We start from the raw sequence: 19,207 nt of genomic DNA on the forward strand, positions 1-19,207 counted from the left end.
AAGCCAAAGTTTCCTCCAGAGTGCATGATGGAAGGATATGCAATAGAATGCACCTGCATATAAAAATGTTTGGTTTAGTATAAGGGGAAATACTGAGCAGAGTCAAGTTGGGCTGTCCAGAGGTTGCCCAGAAGCGCTGTGAAGTCTCCATCCTTGGAGATAATCACAACGTGAGCAGAATTGAGGCAGAGTACTGTGCTCTAGGCTAGACCTGTTTTGAGCAGGAGGTGGATTACAGACCATGGGGCCCCTTCCAACCCTCACCATTCTGTTGTAAATTGGTCAGCGTGGTTAGTGTAGTGGAAGGTAGGTTTACTAATTCTTTTTAAAGGATTATGGATTTATTCAGGGAATATTAACAATAGGCTATTCCAAGTCAGTTTTAAACCAGCATTAAACAAACCAATCATATGACCCTTGGAATCTTGAAGAATCCAAATACAGAGTTTAGACTTGAGATAAGAATTGTGGTCTGTATCCACAAAATTACGAACATGCCAGAGCTGGAGATCATTTAAAGTAATCCTCTTAAGTCAGGATTTGAGACCAATATTGTAGTAGAAAAGACTCTGAATAAATTTGGAAATAAGAATGCCTTAGGAAATCAGGTAGTAGTTAATGCACTACATAGCTTAGTAAAACTTCTAGGACTGCCGTGCATCAAAAGATGTTTGGTGTTCAAAGGAAGAAAACCAAGCTGTGGATAGAAAGGAGGTTTGGGGAGCTTAATATATATGGTAGAAGAAGGGAGGAAAAGCCTATGGAGTTCCTACTCTGGGCCCAAGAAGTGACAGGTGAAGCAAGGTAGAGTTGAACAGCACTATACTATCAGCGGGGAAAATTAACTAAACTTTGGAACAATGTAAAAGATCATGGATATATCACATTGCAAACTGTAAAAGGAGGCAAGCATCATTCAAAAAATAGTTTTAATCCATTTTGAAAGACTGGATACACATGAAGAGAATAACAGCAGGTTGAGCAGGACACCACGACTTGCCTAATAATGATAGCATTTAAATGTTGTTTTACCTCAGTCTGCTCCAACGTGCTCCCTTGAAGACTGTAACATCTTGATTGTTTTAACACAACTTATTGTTTTGATGGTTTATAGATGAAACTAAAGGATATGAGCTATATGCAAAACCTCAAAATGGGAGGGAGAAAGAAGACACAAATAACTATATCCCTATTGTAAATACAGTTCATAGCAACAAAAAATGCTTTTGCTAGTGTGAAGTCCTTAGCAGTCTTTAACTGGTTACACAAGCTGGCAAGTGGCAGACTATAGTAACAGAAATTGTTGAAGTGTACTTTGGATGGAACCTTTTAATTTGAAATATTTAAGCTCTATAGTTGATGACCTTGTTTGTACTGTAGATATACCCCACTACTGCGATTTTATTACTTCTGAAGAAGTCCTAGTTTTTCCACTTCCAGATACATATAGTAGCTTCATATCATAAAAAAAAAAAAAAAGTCAAGCACAGATTTTTATCTTTATTTCCATATATCAAAGTTACACTTCAAGTGGTTAGATCCTTTCTTTCACATTTCTTACCTTAAGCACACACCTGCAGTAGCTACCACAAAATATGCACTGTATTGTTGTTACTGTATTTTTTCGATCTTATACAACTATCACTTGCCAATCACAATTTATAGTTATTTTCTCCATCTGCGTGAAATGGAGATAAGTTGCAAGTTGTTGGCATTCTGTCTGCTGCAGGTCCAGACAATATCAGAATAAGCAGCAGCTTTAAAACTCAATAGTAAAGTGTTAAATAATTAGCAGTGTCAAAGCATGTCAAGGATTTAACACCCTGAGTTATTTTACACTGTGCTACAAACAGGATGACAAATCTACACAGGAATGTCTATTCTACACAACTCTTCATTACAAGGGTTTGTCTTCATAGTCTTTTTAAACATTAAACACCGTTGTGCAACTATGACTTCAATGGAATAAAGATGATGACCATTAGGACCATTTGTTCAAACATTAGGACTCTTCCATTAGGAGGTCATAATATATAATCTGATTCTTTCTGGATCAGCTGAAAAGTACAGAATGCATAGAATTTCCTAGTGCTCTCTACTATTTTCACAGAAAAATGCTTTAATTTATGCAAAACCATATTTATCCTTTCTACATAAAAACCTGAATTTCAAAGAATCGCTCTATATTCCTTATGGAGTCAATTGGAAAATGCCTTTTTCTAGACCTGTTAATACTATCTTTTAGAAGAAATGCTTGGCATCTTTGGTTTACTTATATGCTGGATGAGGAAGAAAAAAGTCTGAAAGGGAATGACTACTTAATTACCTGAGGTTCATATTTCATTTCTCCTAACATTTACTTTGGATAAGATCAGCTGTTTTGTAAGTGAAAAGAGAAATCCTCTACAAAACAATGAAACACAATGCTTATTTTAGTAGTGCATATTAAATAAGACAAGACTTGATTAGTAAAACTAATTCTTAAGGATAGTTATAAAGCCAAAACTGGTAATTCTACTTGTTCCAGAATTAGTAATCCTACTCTTTCTGTATCATCACCTTCTTTATAAAGTGTTACAAAAATATCCACAATAGTATTTTTATATTAATCTATTATTCCATATATTATTTTGAAAAAGTGCTTAAAGAGGCAAGTATATGAACTGCAAACTCATATCCTTCCAGTTGCCTAAGGCCTGGATCCAGTTGTTTGAACCCTTGTTCAGTACAGAACAAGGAGGTGACAACTTTCATTTTTCCTCCTACAAGTGCTCTTCCTACTTTTACATTTTCCTGTCAAACTAAGTAACAGTTGCTTGGAAAGTATAGTGTGACTTATGTTCAGTGTCAGATGAACAATGTAGTTACTTCTAAATAGGAAGTTTCATCTCTAATGTAAGGCTTTGACAAGTATTTAATTGCTTTCATTTTTTATCCTTCTTCTCATTATCCAATACTTTGTATTCATCTAGCACAGCATGGCCTGTTTCCTTTGCAGTTCTCTTTACAACAGATTTGATACCAATATTTTCAATGTTAAATGCTGTAACACCAACACTGATTGCAGAATTCATAGCGTCGTCTGTAGCATGGCCAGCATCCTCTCCGTACCTAAGGAAAGAGGGCAGTTTTGTAGATTTGTAAACTTAGTATTTTCATTTTAATCTTTTAATCTTCAATTCTTTTGAGAGCAAAAATTCAGGCATTACCAAGAAAAAATAATAAGCACAGTGCCCAAATGTCTAAAGAATAAAATTAGAATTTATGAAGCCATTTGAAAAAAGGCTGCTCCTCTATCAGATCAATTGCTCTTTGAAAATACCAATTATGTTTCTACTCTTTTTCTTCAAGAACACTTCCAGTCTTTCTCCCTTTTTCTCCCCCTAATTTTGAAGAATAAAAAATGTATCTATAGAATGATAAGAAGGGACAGGAGAGAAGTTTTGTGCAATAAGGTTCTTTTTCACCTTAGTTCTTAGGTAAAATCCATACATCCTCTATATAGAAAGCCAACTGTACCCTGGGCTGCATCCAAAGCAGCATGGCCAGCAGGATGAGGAGGGGATTCTGTCCCTCTGCTCTCCTCTTGTGAGTCCTGCATCATAAAAAACCCCAAAAGGCTCAACAAAACTATCTTGGGGACACGATGAAAACTATGAAGAGATAAAAACCTTCGGTGTCTCCAGTGGGTTGTGAGTACAGCTTCTTTATGCTTTAGTGGGCAAGTTGGCAGTCTCAAACTAATGACTCAATTATGCACAGAGAGCACAATGAAGGAGGACAAGAGTACAGTGAGAGCAGTAACTCCAACTGTTCTGGGTAGCCAGACATTTCTCCAGAGAGCACTGCAGTCAGACAAACCAGGGCAAAGGGAAGTATTCCTGGCAGCATCAGAATCCCAGCAGTCAGCAGTTACATTTTCAATGGGCTTGTTATGACCAGAGATTCTTTGAGGACCTCAAGATAAGGCTAGAGAGAAGCACAGAATATCAAACAATCCAAAAATCTGTAATATATCAGTACAGCAGCCAGAGCATGTAGCTGGAACTAACAATGAGACCAAATAAACAGAATGAGTTGGGTTTTTTTTTATTTTGCCTTTAATTCTCTGATAGAGCAACAGCCTTGAATCATCAACATTGGATTTGCAGGTGAGAGAATTAATCTCACAGCAGAAGTATTTGATTAGTTTGTAAGTCTGATTAGTTTGTAAGTTTGATTAGTTTCACCTCAGGAACATCATAAGCCAGTATAGTATCTGTAAAATAAATCATCACATTTGAAGTAGGATTGTATCTTATCCACTACAGTAAGAATAACAACTTCTTAGTGTCTGATAGCTAATTTTTTTAGTTTGCTTGCCTTAACTGCATAATTTTTAATTTTTTTTAATTGTGCAGATAAATACACTGCATCTATTTAAATGGTTTTTTAAAAAGGTAATAGCATGGCACTTTGGCAGACATATTACTTCTGAAGCTACGTTTTTCCCCCCATTCCAATCAACATGCAAATGATGAGCATCTCTTTAAAATACCATCCACGAGGGTACTGCAGCTAAGTTTTACCCTTTTTTTATTATTTAGAGACATTGATGGTGCTCCTTTGTTTCCATTAAGTGGTATTTAGCTCATTCACTAGTATTTTGAGTGACAGACATCTCTGTCACTGAAATAAAAGAACAGCTTATAAAAGGGAGATTATGTAAAATTTGAATATAAGGATAGATTTTAAAGATTACATATCAAACATTTTCAGTTTCAAAAAATTTGTTTTCAATCAGTTAGCTGCAACAGGTAGTTACTTATTGTTTTTCACTCTTAGTGTCTGTTGTCTGCTGATCTCCATATTTCCTATATTTGTATCTAAAACAAAAACATTAGTATGAATTTATGTGAAACGAGTACCAGTACAATTTCTTCTGACATTCCTACTGCAAACAAACATTAGCAAGAAAACACAACTGACTAGAACTTTGCTATTTGGCCTCCTATTTGAAATGCATCACAACACAGCCCTGAATGCCAATCTGCTTAATACTGTATGCTGATGTTTATCTTGTTACCATTGGCTTGTAGCCTGTATGCACTTTCAGCAATCCTTTCAATATCTCTTTTGCTACACTTATCACTGATCCCATTGACACTGCTTGCTTCTGCTTACTCTTCACTTTCTATTAAATCTACTGCCCTTTTTGTGAGGGGTGCATTTCATCTTTCACAGTTATTTCAATATATTCCTTTATTCTCCACAGCATGTTCCAGTACATGCATACAGCATTCATCTTTCCATCAACTTACTAACATCATCCTAATCCCGAATGTTATTGTCCTCTTCCTCCACTATCTTTTTCAAAGAACATCTGTATTCTGCAAGCCAAGGCTGTTCTATTATTGCTATATATGCCTTAGATTTCCTTACAAAGTCTTTTTTTGTACTGCCTTACTTTAGCCAAACCTGCTGATAGATGAGGTTCTTTTATTTTTCACAAATTTAGCTAAGTTTGCATAAATTCAGAATTAGTGCTGAGAAGTTTAAACTAGAATTTTTCTTCATAATGGTATTATACCATAGAGCAAAGATATAAATCTGAACATTATTTGTAACACACCCTGAAACTGTAATACTTCTAAGAACTAAAAAAATACTTCCTACAATCATTTACTCATTTCAGACTTTTGCATACAGGTGCACTTATCACCTTATCATGTGCTACATAATTAAAACAAAGGAGGCATTTCACTTAGCTTCCCTGCACTTTCATAAGCTTTTTTTGCCAGTATTCAGAGACAATAACAGTGTGCTGTGGAAGGTGAAAAGAATAAAAGCATAACTTACTTGTGTTTGACCGTTTTTACAGTCTCAGTGGAAACACTTTTAGCAATGCACTTCGCTGCACTTTCTAAACCTTGCCACACTGTTGAAAACCCTGTAGAAACAATCAGCTTATTTGAGTTCATACCATTAAAAATACGCCATTAAAAAAAGTGTAAGGAATTTTGACTACCTTGAATTCCACTTGCTGCTACAACCAGAGCACCATCAAAAGTAGATTTGCCATCTTTATCTTTCTTTAGGGATTCTGGAACTAATTTGCTGCCGTGCTTCTTCACATGTGGAGCCAGCTCCTTTCCAACACAGCTTGCTATAGAACACACCCCTTCAACTACCATAAAACAATAGTATGCAGATTATTTAGTGAGAACATAGAACATCCTTCTTTAAAAATCTTTACTCATAATTAACAGGAAGAAGCTTCACTGAAGTCCTAAGTGATGCTTCTATTTAAATACACTTATATGAAATACAGACTTGAATCCACATGCAAGTGCTCAGCTGATACAGAGCAACCTTGTTTTTCAGGTTCTACAGAGCTCCAAGTCCTAAGAAATAATTAAGGTTGGCCTTGTGAACTAAAAAGTGTCTTAGAAGACATACATACACACCTCACGCTCAAATTTCAAGAAACTGTTTCCACTGCTTTGTTATGTCTAATTTGTAGATAGAGAACAAGCTGCTGCTTTCCTGAGCTGACTTCAGTAGAAGTCTGTCTTACAAGCATCCCAGCTCTTTAAAGCAGTTTTATAAGGTCAGCACAATTTACTTTTGAAATTGGATGAGTCACTAGACAGTAAATATAAAGATTATATGCAAATAAATAATAAAATGAAGTTACTGTTAGGGTTGCCAGGCACCTCTGAATACCAGGCCATTTCTATTTTGCTATTATACATAGTCAGATAGACCTGTTTCAGGTGTGCATGTTTAAAAATATGCACACACACATTCTCTTGTCGTACTGTATGTTAGTAACCAGTGTGAGTAGAGCTTTTAAAAAACATGGTTATCAACTTAAAAAAAAAAAGACACCATTTTGAATTACCTGTCTAAAGCTTTCAAAAGCATGTCAAACTTAAGGCTATATAGACTATTGTTTTAGGAAAGAAAAGGATGTCTCAAGGCCAAGTAATATGTGCTACTCCTAAAGCAAGTCTCTTGCAGGAGATAACGAGGCACAAGCTACTGATCTCTGGATTTTATCACATCAGTACCTCCTCTAGTTTACCGGCTAGAGAAACCAGCTTGCATTTTACGAAGTTTTATTATTTAAGGCAAAAATATTATATTCTATGAGATGGAAATTTTTACCTAAGAACTGGCTGACTTTCACAGCTCCTCCAGTAGCCTGTTTTGCTACATGCAGTCCCTTTGCTACAGTTGGGTTGACTTCCACAGGCTTTTCTTCTGGTTGAATGTGCTCTCGCAGTTTAGAGGCTCCTTTGTGAATGGCTTTACCCGTGTATTCTGCTCCTTTCATTAGGCCCCAGCTTACCCAAGATGCACCTTCAAGGCAAAAATTGTTTTTCTTAGCATGTACAATTTTACAGGCTGTGATTACTTCAGCTATCCCTCCTCTGCAAAAAATGTTTAGAAGCATTCCTGGTTACAGTCTGCAATTATATTCTCCCCTGAATGGGCCAGCACTGAAGTCCTGCAGTAATTTCTGCACCTACACCACCACTTTTTAAATTCATTTTATTTAAGTTTAATACAATCAGCCCACATCCAAATGTCAGCCTATTACAGGTACTCATTTTTTTTAATGGATATGCAAGCACCAGCTGAGTCAGAAGTGATAGAACTGCACATCTCAATGCTATTAACACTCAGGAAAACATACAAACCCAACCCTCTAGCCCCCCTTGCAGATTCATATTTATTACAATCAGCTGGTGGTCATTACTATATTCCAAAGGTTCTCAGAGGAAACAAACCACATGTTTATCTGCAGAAATCACGACAGATGCCTGCTGTAATATGTGTTCATAAAGGGGTAAAATTGTTCTGTCACAGTGGTTTGAGTCCCAGCAAGTGATACTCTAAGAGAGTCAAACGAGGAGCCAAACTTATTTGCAATGAACAAACTGTTGGTAACGGATTTATATTCTGCATGGTTTTTATAAAGCTCATCAAGGCATCCTTTAGAGGATCAACTAGTGGAACTAGTGAACAACTACTTCTGATCACTCAGCTTCTATAAGCACCCATGCATTTAGATGAAAATACTACTTAAATATCACTCACATTGATTTCTATTCAACACAGTTCCCTTATTATAGTTGTACCTGACAAGATTCCATGGGCAACTTTCTCACTCCATTCTGGTAACTCTTTCTGATCTTCAGCTTCTTCAGGTTGTGGCTGGATATGTACAGTCTGAGGCAAGTGAATTGCATCACCAGAGGCTTCAGAAGGCTGATAAGTGAAAGCAAACACCTGAGCATCTACTTTGCAACATTTCATCAGTATTTCTGGTTTAGATCATTCACATCCATTATCCAAGCAAACATACACATACAAATAATACTAAAGTTGTGCATGCCTTGGATAAGTGTACAGAAACTCAAGCTAAATTTAACACTCAATTACTTTTTCCAGAGGAATCCAAAAAAGCTTATCAAAACAGCTTTTTTGTACACTTTTTTCATCCAGCTACAATGAAAAGATTTGCTTGCCAATGCAGCCATATGGCCAAAGAGCAAAGCAGGGAAAATTTACACTACTAGTTCACTAGCAAAACAGATAAGACACTGTCCATCTCTCATTTTTATCTTCTCAGACAAAAGTCAACTCTGTTGTTATTCAGCATGGGAAATGCAGTCTTTGGTTACAGAACACAGCTGCACTAAAGGAATGCAGCTGTAGATGTTGTTTTGTTCCTCATTCTTTCCTCCCAAATTCAGAAATAAAGGTGATTATTCATGCTGTGCGCTGTTGCTGCTTTTTCAGACTGGCACAGCCAAAGAAAACATCAAACTGTGCACAATACTGACCCCTATTTAAAGCTGGGGTAACAAGTAACAAGTTCTGTGTTACTTCATGTCAAATGGTTTCTGGAGTAGATGTTGAACATTCAAACACAGCAACCACTACCACAGGCTGCTTAGCACTTCTAAAATGTGTAATGTCACTTTACACAGTTCACAGACAATGTATAATTAAACTTAAATTACAGAAACCTAAAAAATTTGTAATAGGTTTAAGTTTTGGTTAAGAAGACTTTTCCAATATAAAAGTAAATAAATCCCCCTAATATTTCAAAGATTGAAAAGACTGCTAGTTAATGACAGAAAGAGAAAAACATTTTTGTTCAGCCTAGAAGAGTCTAAATGAAAGTATTTATAGATTAAACCCATAGGCAGATCAGAATACACAATATAGAACAGTATTTGCTATTACACGGGATTCTGAAATTCCCCTGAAATATTTACTGGATATAAAACCAGGGTATTGCATATAGCTGAATGTTGTAGTAAAACCAACATTAACAGGAAAGGATAGATAAAACCTTAGGAGGTTGCTACCCAGAAGGTAAACAATGTATCACTGATCTGTGCTACATCACCATTTAGTGCTTGACAGCAATGTGAAATCTAGTGTTCAAGAAATGTCTTCAGCATGTGACCAAAGCACTCTTGGTTGGGCAGGGGAAATTACTTCAATAAATAGATAAAGGTGAAAAACAAACAGACAAAAACTATTAAAACCCCAAACTATGTTCCAGATGCAATTTAGTTACGCCACAGGTTGGGTCACTATATAGAAAACCAGTCAACAAGACTTCTAAGATCTACACTAAGGAGCAAAGATGGATTCTCTAATAAGACAGGGGACTCATTACTGTAATTATATTAAATATAATTAGTCAATTAGATCTCATGATTACTATGTAAAACAGACACTTTAAATGGCCATCAAACTAGGGTTTGGCATACTTGCACTATATCACAGTTTTTAAAACTTCAGAAATATGCTGATTTGAAAAATGTGGCAGGTTGCAGTAACTGAACTGGTGTTTGACAAGAAACCAAACAACAACGACAACACAAAAAAGCCACCCAACAAAAAAATAACTACAGGACACAGCATACACAGCTGCTGTCAATCAAATCAGCAGTTCTATCATGCCTTTTTTTTTTTTTTTTTTTTTTTTTTTAATAACTATAGGATTTTGGAATGTCCTGGGATTTACCTGGACTTTGTGGCCAGACCTCTGTTTAAATTTATCTTCAAAATGTGCTCTCTTAGTTGCTGGGAGCTGTGAAGGTAACCCTACTCTCTCATGGGATCCTGGCACCTGTGACATCATATCAGGGAACATTAACAAAAACACAAAGTTTTAGGGAAATAAGGAACTAGTAATAAGATACCAAATTTGAACTACTTCTACGCAGGAAAAAATGACAGAATTTTATCCAGTGAGTCAATAGCCCATAATTCTGTAGTACTTTCCCCTTTTAAGTAAAAATTAGTGGCCTCCTGTACTAGTGAAATTCCTTACTGAACTCACAAGGATTTACTCCATAACAGAACTCCACCCTCATGGGATGTTCCAAACTGGTCCTTCATCATCACTGCATTCACATTTTGGTGATTCAACAAACTTTTTGCATGGAAAGATGCTAAAATCTTTTAAGTAGTTATTGATTATCACTCTTCCTGAAATGATGCTCCATAGCTCTTACAGCAGTATTTTCCACTATGCTACAAATCACTGAATCTTACTGCACATTTGTTAGACTACAGAGCTTTTTTTGTTTGTTCTCTCCACATGTCCACATCTTACAGCAACAAGGCACCAGATTTATCTACTTTGAGATCTGGAAGACAGATTTTTGAGGTACTTACTATTTTCATAGATCTTCTTTGAGGCAGCTTAACATTTTTGAACAGTAAACATATTTGGGCACAATATTCCAAGAATGGTATCACCTAAACTACACAAAGAGTTGTGTGCATGCACACATAAGGAAAAGCATGCTTTCTCCTGAACACATAATCTCATTTTGAGTCCTATATTCTTTTTTCAGAAAAACAGAGAAAGTATAAAAACTGGTCTCAAATAGCACTCTGTGCTTAAAATTTAGTATTTTAAAATTTCTGTTGTCTCAATTCATAGGACCTGTCATTTCACAACAAAGCTGCTTTATTATAGCTCCTTTATCTATTTCTCACAGATGAACTTACTACCCAAGACAAAAAAATATGCCTTTTTACACAACTAAATGTAAACGTGAAAATGTATTGATGATTTACACCTTTCCTTATTGGTTTATAACAGACTGCCCAGAAATTTACCTGGATACGTAGGTCAGACATTTGTTTCAAGAGATCCTCAAAGAGCTCTCTGTCAGCTGCTGGAAGTTCTGAAGACAGCACTACTCCCACATAGGACCCTGGTATCTGGGACATTGTGTCAGGGAACATGTAGACCCCAGTATTGCAGCACAGAACAGGAGACTGGGTACACATCAGAGGATACAGCCAGTCACAAACCTAGGAAAAACAAGTACATAGATTCAAAGGATGCTTTTAAAAAGAAACATAGGTGGAACACACTGATACACACCATAAACTTGATTTTCCATAAAGTTTCTAGTGAAATCTTATAGTGAAAAGTTCCCTGCTGATGGCAGTGGGGTTGGAATTAAATTATCTTTATGGTCCTTTCCAACTCGAACTGTTTTATGATTCTGTGATGAAAAATAAAAAGCCTTATACCATCTTGGAAAAAAAGAAAAACAATCTCCATGATTGGAAAAAACACGATTCTGGAACTATCACACTTGATTAGTTCTAACAGTCTAATAGAGAGAAAATCCTAATTTTCACAGGATTAGAATTCAGGCTGGTACCCTATTAACTGAAGTCTCATCTTGAGGCCCAGATGAAAAGAACTGCCAAACAAGGATTCACAGCACCTGTACCACTCTGGAGATCTCGGGACAGGTTTATGTGACAGAACAAATAGAAGTGCATGGCTGTCACTGGCCTATCACTGAAGACTGCTAACAGAGAGCTGAACCAGCAGACCCCAAACCACCCAATCCTAACAGTAACAAGATCCAAAGTCAAAATCCAGATCAGAATCACAATGTTCATTACAGAACACGTCCACATGAAACACATAACAACTGAACAAGTACAAATAATGCATCTTCTTTTACTTGTAGTTCTGAGTCTGGATTAACATGGACCCTCAAATTCAAATTATCAGTTGTCATAACTCAAATATCTTACTAATTGAGAATGAAGTGAGCAGCACCCAATCCCATTTTATCTTGATTTGTTACAATAGGTAAACCAAAATGTCTTCTCTGTGTGATGAAAAAAGTCAATTTTATTAAATGGAAAGACATGTTAAGTCAAGTCCTTTATATACTGGAATTCACTGGAACAGTGAGCATTTGAAAACCTTGGAAAGACAGAGAGGTGCTTTTCAGAGTCATAAAAGTGCGTACTTGCAGAAAATAATTTCTGCAACACCTATAACATTATTATTATTAATCCTTCATATTACCACAGGGATATTTAGGCTCAGAAGGGCAAGAACCTAAGAAGGTTGCCTGTTATAGCTTTATAACAATTCTTGAAATTTTAATAAAAGGAGAAAATTATTTTCCTGTTACCTGAAGAAACGCCGGTGGACGATTCCGAGCAGCTTCACTATCTGTATCCAAGAACTTCACAATGCGCAGATATCCAGGGTATGAAGGAGCACTAACCTGCCCATCAGGAGTCACAAAAAATATCTGTACTCCTTGGGGAATCAAGATCAGCTCATCTGCATCCACTCCCAGGTTTTCCAGGGGAGGTGGCTGAGTACATTTGTTGTTGTAGTAGTCCTCACTGACAGAAGAAAACTCCCCAGAGTCTGTGCCGTAGGACACAGTAAAGTGGCCATTGGTAGCTTGAGGAGTATAGGCAGGAGGTGCTTCATTTGGCAAACAAAGAGGTTTTGCAGCTGATGGGCTCATAGCTGGAATTTGCCCCTGACTCACAGCTGCAACACTTCCATCTGCTGCAGGCGGCTGACTTGGTACAGACAGAGAATTAGGGGGAGGGGGTCTTTCTGGCTTTTCTTTGGAAGGAATGGAGGGGTATAACCTGGGCATTCCAGGAGGGGGATCCATCACAGCAGGAGATGCTGGTACTGGTGGGGTGTTTTGCTCCAGATTGCTGAGTCGAGCACGAACATTTTGCAGGGTCTCCCTCATCTTCTGCTGCATCTGCCTGGCCGACTCCCACTGGGACCCTACACAGGCAGAACCCTCTGATGGGATGCTAACTCCTCGGAGCAAGTGGCCAAGCCCTTGCTCATAGTAACTTCTTGCCTCTTCCTTCTGACCCAGTTCATCTGTATTCAGTCCTTTATTGATAAAAATAAAGGCTTTCCTGTACTCTTCATTAATGGCTTTAATATTTGCATCTTCTTGCGTAACCGGATCCCGCAGTTGTTCCATTACTGCAAATTGGAATAAAAATCAATAAGAATATACAGAGAGAAAGCCAAACAATGTTTACCATAGAATAAAATATCTTCTTAATGATGATCCTACTGCATGTATTAGCAGAAATCTATCTAATTGCTTGGAACAGTGTCTGATATGTTATAGTTATCTCCTAATAACGTTCAGATTCAGCTGACATGTCTCCAAGACAGCAAGAAATCTATAACCATCAAATCTAGTTACATCACAGATATTTATTACTTAAAAGTTACACATCAGAAGAACATGGACATGCCTGGTACTAAATTTTTCATCCTCATGATCAGGAGCAAATGAGGAATAAACAAATAACTTAAAAAAAATCTAACTTTTCCAAAAACATCTCTAAGGTATTAAAAAATTCAGTTACCATTTTGTCTATTTAAATAAAGGCTGAACTTACAAACAGTACATTTCCATTTGAATAATTTAAGAGAAAACACTCAACAGATTTTTAGATCTTGATCAACTAACATCAACACAGAGAACTGTGAAATACTTTGAACAGTTAAAGCTGTGCTTTACAAAATAAAAACATGGAATTACTTATTTCCTTTACAGTGTTTATAGAGTGAGAAAAGGCAGTTAGTGTTTTACACTCCTTGCTCCCCTGGTGACAAAAACTGAAAGTATCAATATGTACAAAAGTTTGCAGGTTCTAGGTCTGTTTTGGAATGTATTCCTCAAACTGCCTCATTTATTTCAAGTGAAGAGCAGAAAAGAACCCAGTAGGTTTGTCTGAACTCTAAAATGTGTTAACTCATTGTCTTTAACTGTACACAGATTGTCGGTCTTGGCCAAACACAGATACAAATAATTAATTCCAATGAATTTGGTTTGGTGTTTTGGGTTTTTGGGGTTTGTTTTGCTTTGTTTTTCTGGCAGCCTTGAGAGGCATTGTTAATTCAGGAAAATCAGGCAATTATACTAGAAGAGAATAATGATCATGGACAACAAAAAATCAGATACTATATTAAATTAAAGAGCTGATATTTTCAAGCAAAAAAACCATGATTTTCTGCCGTAAGGCAGATGAAAGAAAGGAGATACCTGTCAATCACAATGATATTAAGCCACAGAAAACATGGGGGTAAGTCAAAGCCAAAGTGCAAAAATAAAAATACATCCATTACATGAGCAGAAGCGTTAACCCCACCGTACAAAGCATTGGTGAGAATTCAGACACCTGAGTCACACTCAAGGAAGCTGTATCAGAATAGGAAGAGGGCAGGTTACTGATTTTTTTTCCCAGATGAATCAATCACTCTTCCCTAGAAAGGTGTAGGTTTGGCTTACCAAGGCAATATAACAAAGGCTAAGAGATTGGGTTAGTTTCTACAAATATAATGGATGAAAAGGAGAAAGTAAATCAGTAAAAAAACCCTAATTATTGGGAAAGAAAAAAGAATTAAATCCAAACTTGTAATAACGTCCTGAAATAGTACCCACATTTAAGTTTACTTAATGTCTCTTCTTGTTTTAGACTAACTAAAAAAATAATCTGGAAAATATACTTCCTCTACTCCAACAAAAACAGTAACTTAAAAAATGCAGGTCATAAAAAGATTTTACAGAGGCAAAGAATGCTGTGTTCTACTCCCACACTCTTCATAATCAAAATGCAGACAGCATTTAGGTGACTGATGCATCTGCAGTCACACAACAGAAGTGCCACGTTATCTGGGAGGCATCAGTTTTTATGCTACAGAATCCAATTCCAAGTACAAGTCAAGATGTGTGCTTTCAGTACAATAACAGACACTCAGAATGTAATGGGTGGCTTGAGAAGGCAGCCCAGTGGAGTGGGTCAGCAGCAGCAACTCAAGCCACCAGGGTCACCGCCCACCATGTAGCAAATTTTGGGCTGGATGAGATTTTTCTGATTGACTGCAGTCACTTGTTGCCAAGAGGCTCAGCATCTTTAAGCTAAAGAACAACACTGGCGTGTTTATTTACTAATCACCAAGGACATCACCTTAAGAATTTAAAAGTATGCTGCTGACCAACATGACAGCAAACAATTAGAGTAAAAGTAATTGGAAAGAACTCCTTACAAAGCTGTGAATATAGCTGGATCCTTACAGCAAAGAAAATCTGGTGACAGCCAAACCACATCACTGTGTGTCAACACTTATATTTACTATTGAAAAATCCACTTTTCCTTTTAAGTAGGGTATGAAGACAAAAACCAATTTAACAGTAAAGACCTCTGATTTGAGAACTGTAGCTTCTAAAAACACAGAAAACGTTTCAAAGACTGAGAAGGATGGACAAGCTTAATCAATCATCACCATTTACTTCTCTATTGAGCGAAGTGTACTGGTTTGAGATTTTAAGTGCCTGTACGCCCAAGCCTGTATAAAGTCCTTTCTTAAGGCTTGAAGTAAATAATTTATTTGTGTGAACAGTACGATAGTCCCCTTTGCCCCATGTTTATTGATTTGATTTCTTTCTCGGTGAGGCTAATGCAAAGATACTTTATAGATTCCAAATAATTCTTTTGCTAGTGATTATTAGCATGTAACAAAAAGTATGAAGTAAAATCCCAGCTACATTTCAACTTAATATTTAATTGATTTACTCTTCACTGTATAGTTCTCCTACTGACAGCAGCACTATTCTTGCTAAAGCTGTCTTTATTGCACTAGAAAAGGACTGTAAGGAAATGGAGATGTCAGCACCATCAGTGTCCACACAGCACAGCAGAGCTACAAAAGCTGGCTCAGGAACTCTGATTGTCTGAAACATACCAAGTTTGCAATGTATGTGCAGCGTAGTTACCTCCAAATAATGCATTTGATTGGCAGAGCACCTAGAAATAGAGGAAGGACTTGACAGTAGATTTCAAGCTTAACATGTGGTAACTAAAAATCAGCCCAAAGAACTGAATTTCATTCATTCTTAGGAATTGACTAAAACTAACACAAAAGAATGAATGGTATTAAATAAGCTTATCTAATGGCTCCCTCACAACACAAGAATAACTATTCTCTGAAAGAGAACATTTAAACAGCAATCTGGTCATATCCAAGGAATATTCTTGATCACTATTATTTTCAATGTACCGTCTTAATATAGCATTTAAGTGTCTTGCATGTTTTCATATTTATCTGTAATCAACTTCTGTACAATGCTGAATATCACTTCCTCTGTTTTAAAGCTGTAATGAATGGAAAAATGTGTATTACTGAATATTGAGAGCACTGCAAGCCAATCTTTGATCCTATGTCCTGTTCAGATCAGCCCAGTTTAGCTTTAATTAAGATTTAGAGGAACTTGTCTCAGAGAAAGCCAGTCCAAAACTGAGATAAGACCTAAAGTTCACTGTAGATAATGGCAGATCAATCCAGCACTTTTTCTTTTGTTAGTTCAGATATACTCAGTGGTTTTAAGTGACTTGACCAAGGGAGGCTACAGTGCAACAATGAAATGTGAGTTTAGTTTGATATTGTAAGCTAACATCTCACGCATCCTTCCTCTGAAGCAGCAAAGCCCATTTCATTAAAAAGTAATGTATATTAACAAAAATACAGGTCAATGGCGGATCTCACTGCTAGACTGTAAACCTGAAGTCTCAGGCTTATTAAGAAGATTAAACAGCCTGACTGACAGAGTCAGGATGCACTTGCCAACTCAGTATTTTTGAAGGAGAGTAGGGGAAGAAAATGCAAAACAAATTTTAAACCCGCCTCCCCAAACTAGAAATACCCTTAATCCAAGAGTTTTTCTTATTTGTCAATTATTTTTTTCTCAGTTAAGAAGTACCATGCAAACACAACTGTTTAAGCCTTGTTTCTGTATGAAAAGAGCAAGTAAGGAAGTATTAGTAACTTTACAGAATTAAATGGTATCTAAAATATAAACTAATACAAGCCATATACTAGCTAATAAATTTACCTTTTTATGCTTTTATCTTACTTAAATTAATTTGTTTAAAGTAGCTTTTGCATTTTTCATGAAGTGGTGGCCTACTACTAGATTTTAGGCAAAGAAAAAAAAATTGTCAGGCTAGATAATATCACAGACTAGACAACAGAAAGAGTCAGTGATATTAAAGTAATTCTTACTCTCAAAACTACAAAATACTTCAGTAACTCCCATCCTCTGACATTTCAACCTACACCTTCTTCTCAGGCTGGTATCGGAGCACCTACGTTCACTCAGCCAGCACGTCTAATTTTCCTCATCTACCGCTGTTTTAAGATTGTTTCTGTCCAGATCAAGAGCTTCCTTCTTGACTCCTTGGTCTGCACCTCCACCACATGCTGTCACCACAGAGCTTTTATGCCCCGGGCCCCTACTCGTCACTTCTCTAGAAGAGAAAGCAGAAACCAGCCGGGCAGACAATGCCCTTCCTCTCGCAGCTGAGCTGCCCAGCTCTGACGCTCTTCGCAGCACCGAAGTACAAAGACATTGTACTACCATTCCAAAGTATTGCAAGATCATCATGGAAAATTCAGTGTTATGTAAGACGGCTACTTAATACTATTTCATTAGCTGCGAGTGCCTGACGGTTTCTGATCGCTGCCGACGTTCTACCAGACTCAGGAAACTCAAAACTGTCTGACGCGAATCCTTCAAAAACAAAACAGTACAAAATAAAAGGAGCACTTTTCTAGAGTATCCTGACTAATAACCTCTCAAGACATTCAGTACATTATTTACCGTCAGGGTTACTTCAACCCGGATCACTCCCGGCCGCTCCCCCCCCACCCGCCCGTGGGCGCTCTCCGGCGGGGCCCCACGGCGGCCGCCGGGCCTCGGCCGCTCCGCTGCCTCCCGCGGCTCCCCCTGCCCGCCCCGCCACCACCAGCGACCCCGGCTCCGCAGGCACCCCGGCAGGGCCCGACCGCGGCCGCCTCACCGATGGCAGCGCCTCCGCCGCGCCCGGCCCGGCCCCGCCTCCGCCCGGGTCAGGCGGCAGCGGGCGGGGACAAGCGGCGCGGCTCGGCCCGGGGCCTTATCGATCAGTGATAGCGCCGAGCTGTGCCTGTTGTCCTGGGTCTGCTGGGGCTTGGTTTCTAGTTTCTTCTTTGTCTGGTTTTTATTTCGGAGGCTTGCTTGGTTGGTTTTGTGAGTTGGATTTTTTTGTTTTGCTTTGGGGTTTGTTTTTATTTTTTTTTTTTTTTTGGGAGGGAGGAGGGTTGGAAGGCTATGCAGAAGATTAAAAACGCAAAATTGAAAATGCCGAGTTAGGGAGCAGCACGTCTCATACTGTATGCCTGATTAAACTTTTTTTTTATGTTCTTATGTTCTTGATCTTTGGGAGGAACAGAGGGCTGCATGTTGATTTCACTTCTCTATAAGTTAATTTCGCTGGAAGATCACTTCTCTTGTCTTATGGTTTCTGTGGCTCACACCACCATCTAGGATCAACATGTCAAACTGAAAAATAATGTATAGCCCCAGTGATACCATGGGATTTTTTTTCCTATTGTTTTTCAGTAGCCAAGTGGCCTTGCCACTTACAAGGAATTGAGTTAGTAACTTTAATCCATATATCTCTTTATCTTTTAATAAGGATCTGTAGCTCTAATTAGCTGTATATGTGTTTACATGTTTGTACAAAAGCACATATACCCAAATTTTAGTTATGGAGTTGGTATAAATGTCCGAAAAATGGAAAAATGAGGCCTAAAAGCTATTATTCTGAAGTCTCCTCTTTCATGTCATGTTTTCACATTTCATTTTGTATGTTACTTTAATTGTGCCAAAGAGGCACTGATCAAGGTTGTATTTCCAAAGGTGGCTGTCTCCAGATGAGATTTATTTACCAGCCTGGGTAGGCTGGAGCTGGTTGCTGCCCGAAGTGCTGGGCTGTGGGGCAGGGGGAACTGCATTTGTGCACTGGTGCTGTGGGGAAAAAAAAAAAAAAA

General features: G+C 37.7%; 1 protein-coding gene across 4 annotated transcripts; it reads right to left on the bottom strand.

Annotated features, from left to right (window-relative positions):
• Positions 1 to 912: 912 nt before the first annotated feature.
• Positions 913 to 18,117, bottom strand: SPART (spartin). Of its 4 annotated transcripts, none has more exons than XM_066313177.1 (9): positions 17,997 to 18,117; positions 12,471 to 13,306; positions 11,140 to 11,337; positions 10,034 to 10,138; positions 8,127 to 8,256; positions 7,150 to 7,344; positions 6,008 to 6,166; positions 5,839 to 5,929; positions 913 to 3,111 (listed from the first exon to the last, which is right to left on the bottom strand). In XM_066313177.1, the coding sequence occupies exons 2-9, from the start codon at positions 13,302 to 13,304 to the stop codon at positions 2,925 to 2,927; spliced, it is 1,899 nt and encodes a 632-aa protein (XP_066169274.1). In that variant the 5' UTR covers positions 13,305 to 13,306; positions 17,997 to 18,117; the 3' UTR covers positions 913 to 2,924. The 4 variants fall into 4 exon arrangements, with proteins under 4 accessions (XP_066169274.1, XP_066169273.1, XP_066169272.1 ...); XM_066313176.1 differs by lacking the exon at positions 17,997 to 18,117 and adding an exon at positions 17,399 to 17,826; XM_066313175.1 differs by lacking the exon at positions 17,997 to 18,117 and adding an exon at positions 16,082 to 16,143.
• Between the last annotated feature and the right edge of the window lie 1,090 nt (positions 18,118 to 19,207).

This window comes from Sylvia atricapilla, chromosome 2, assembly GCF_009819655.1.
Source record: "Sylvia atricapilla isolate bSylAtr1 chromosome 2, bSylAtr1.pri, whole genome shotgun sequence".
Lineage (NCBI taxonomy): Eukaryota > Metazoa > Chordata > Aves > Passeriformes > Sylviidae > Sylvia > Sylvia atricapilla.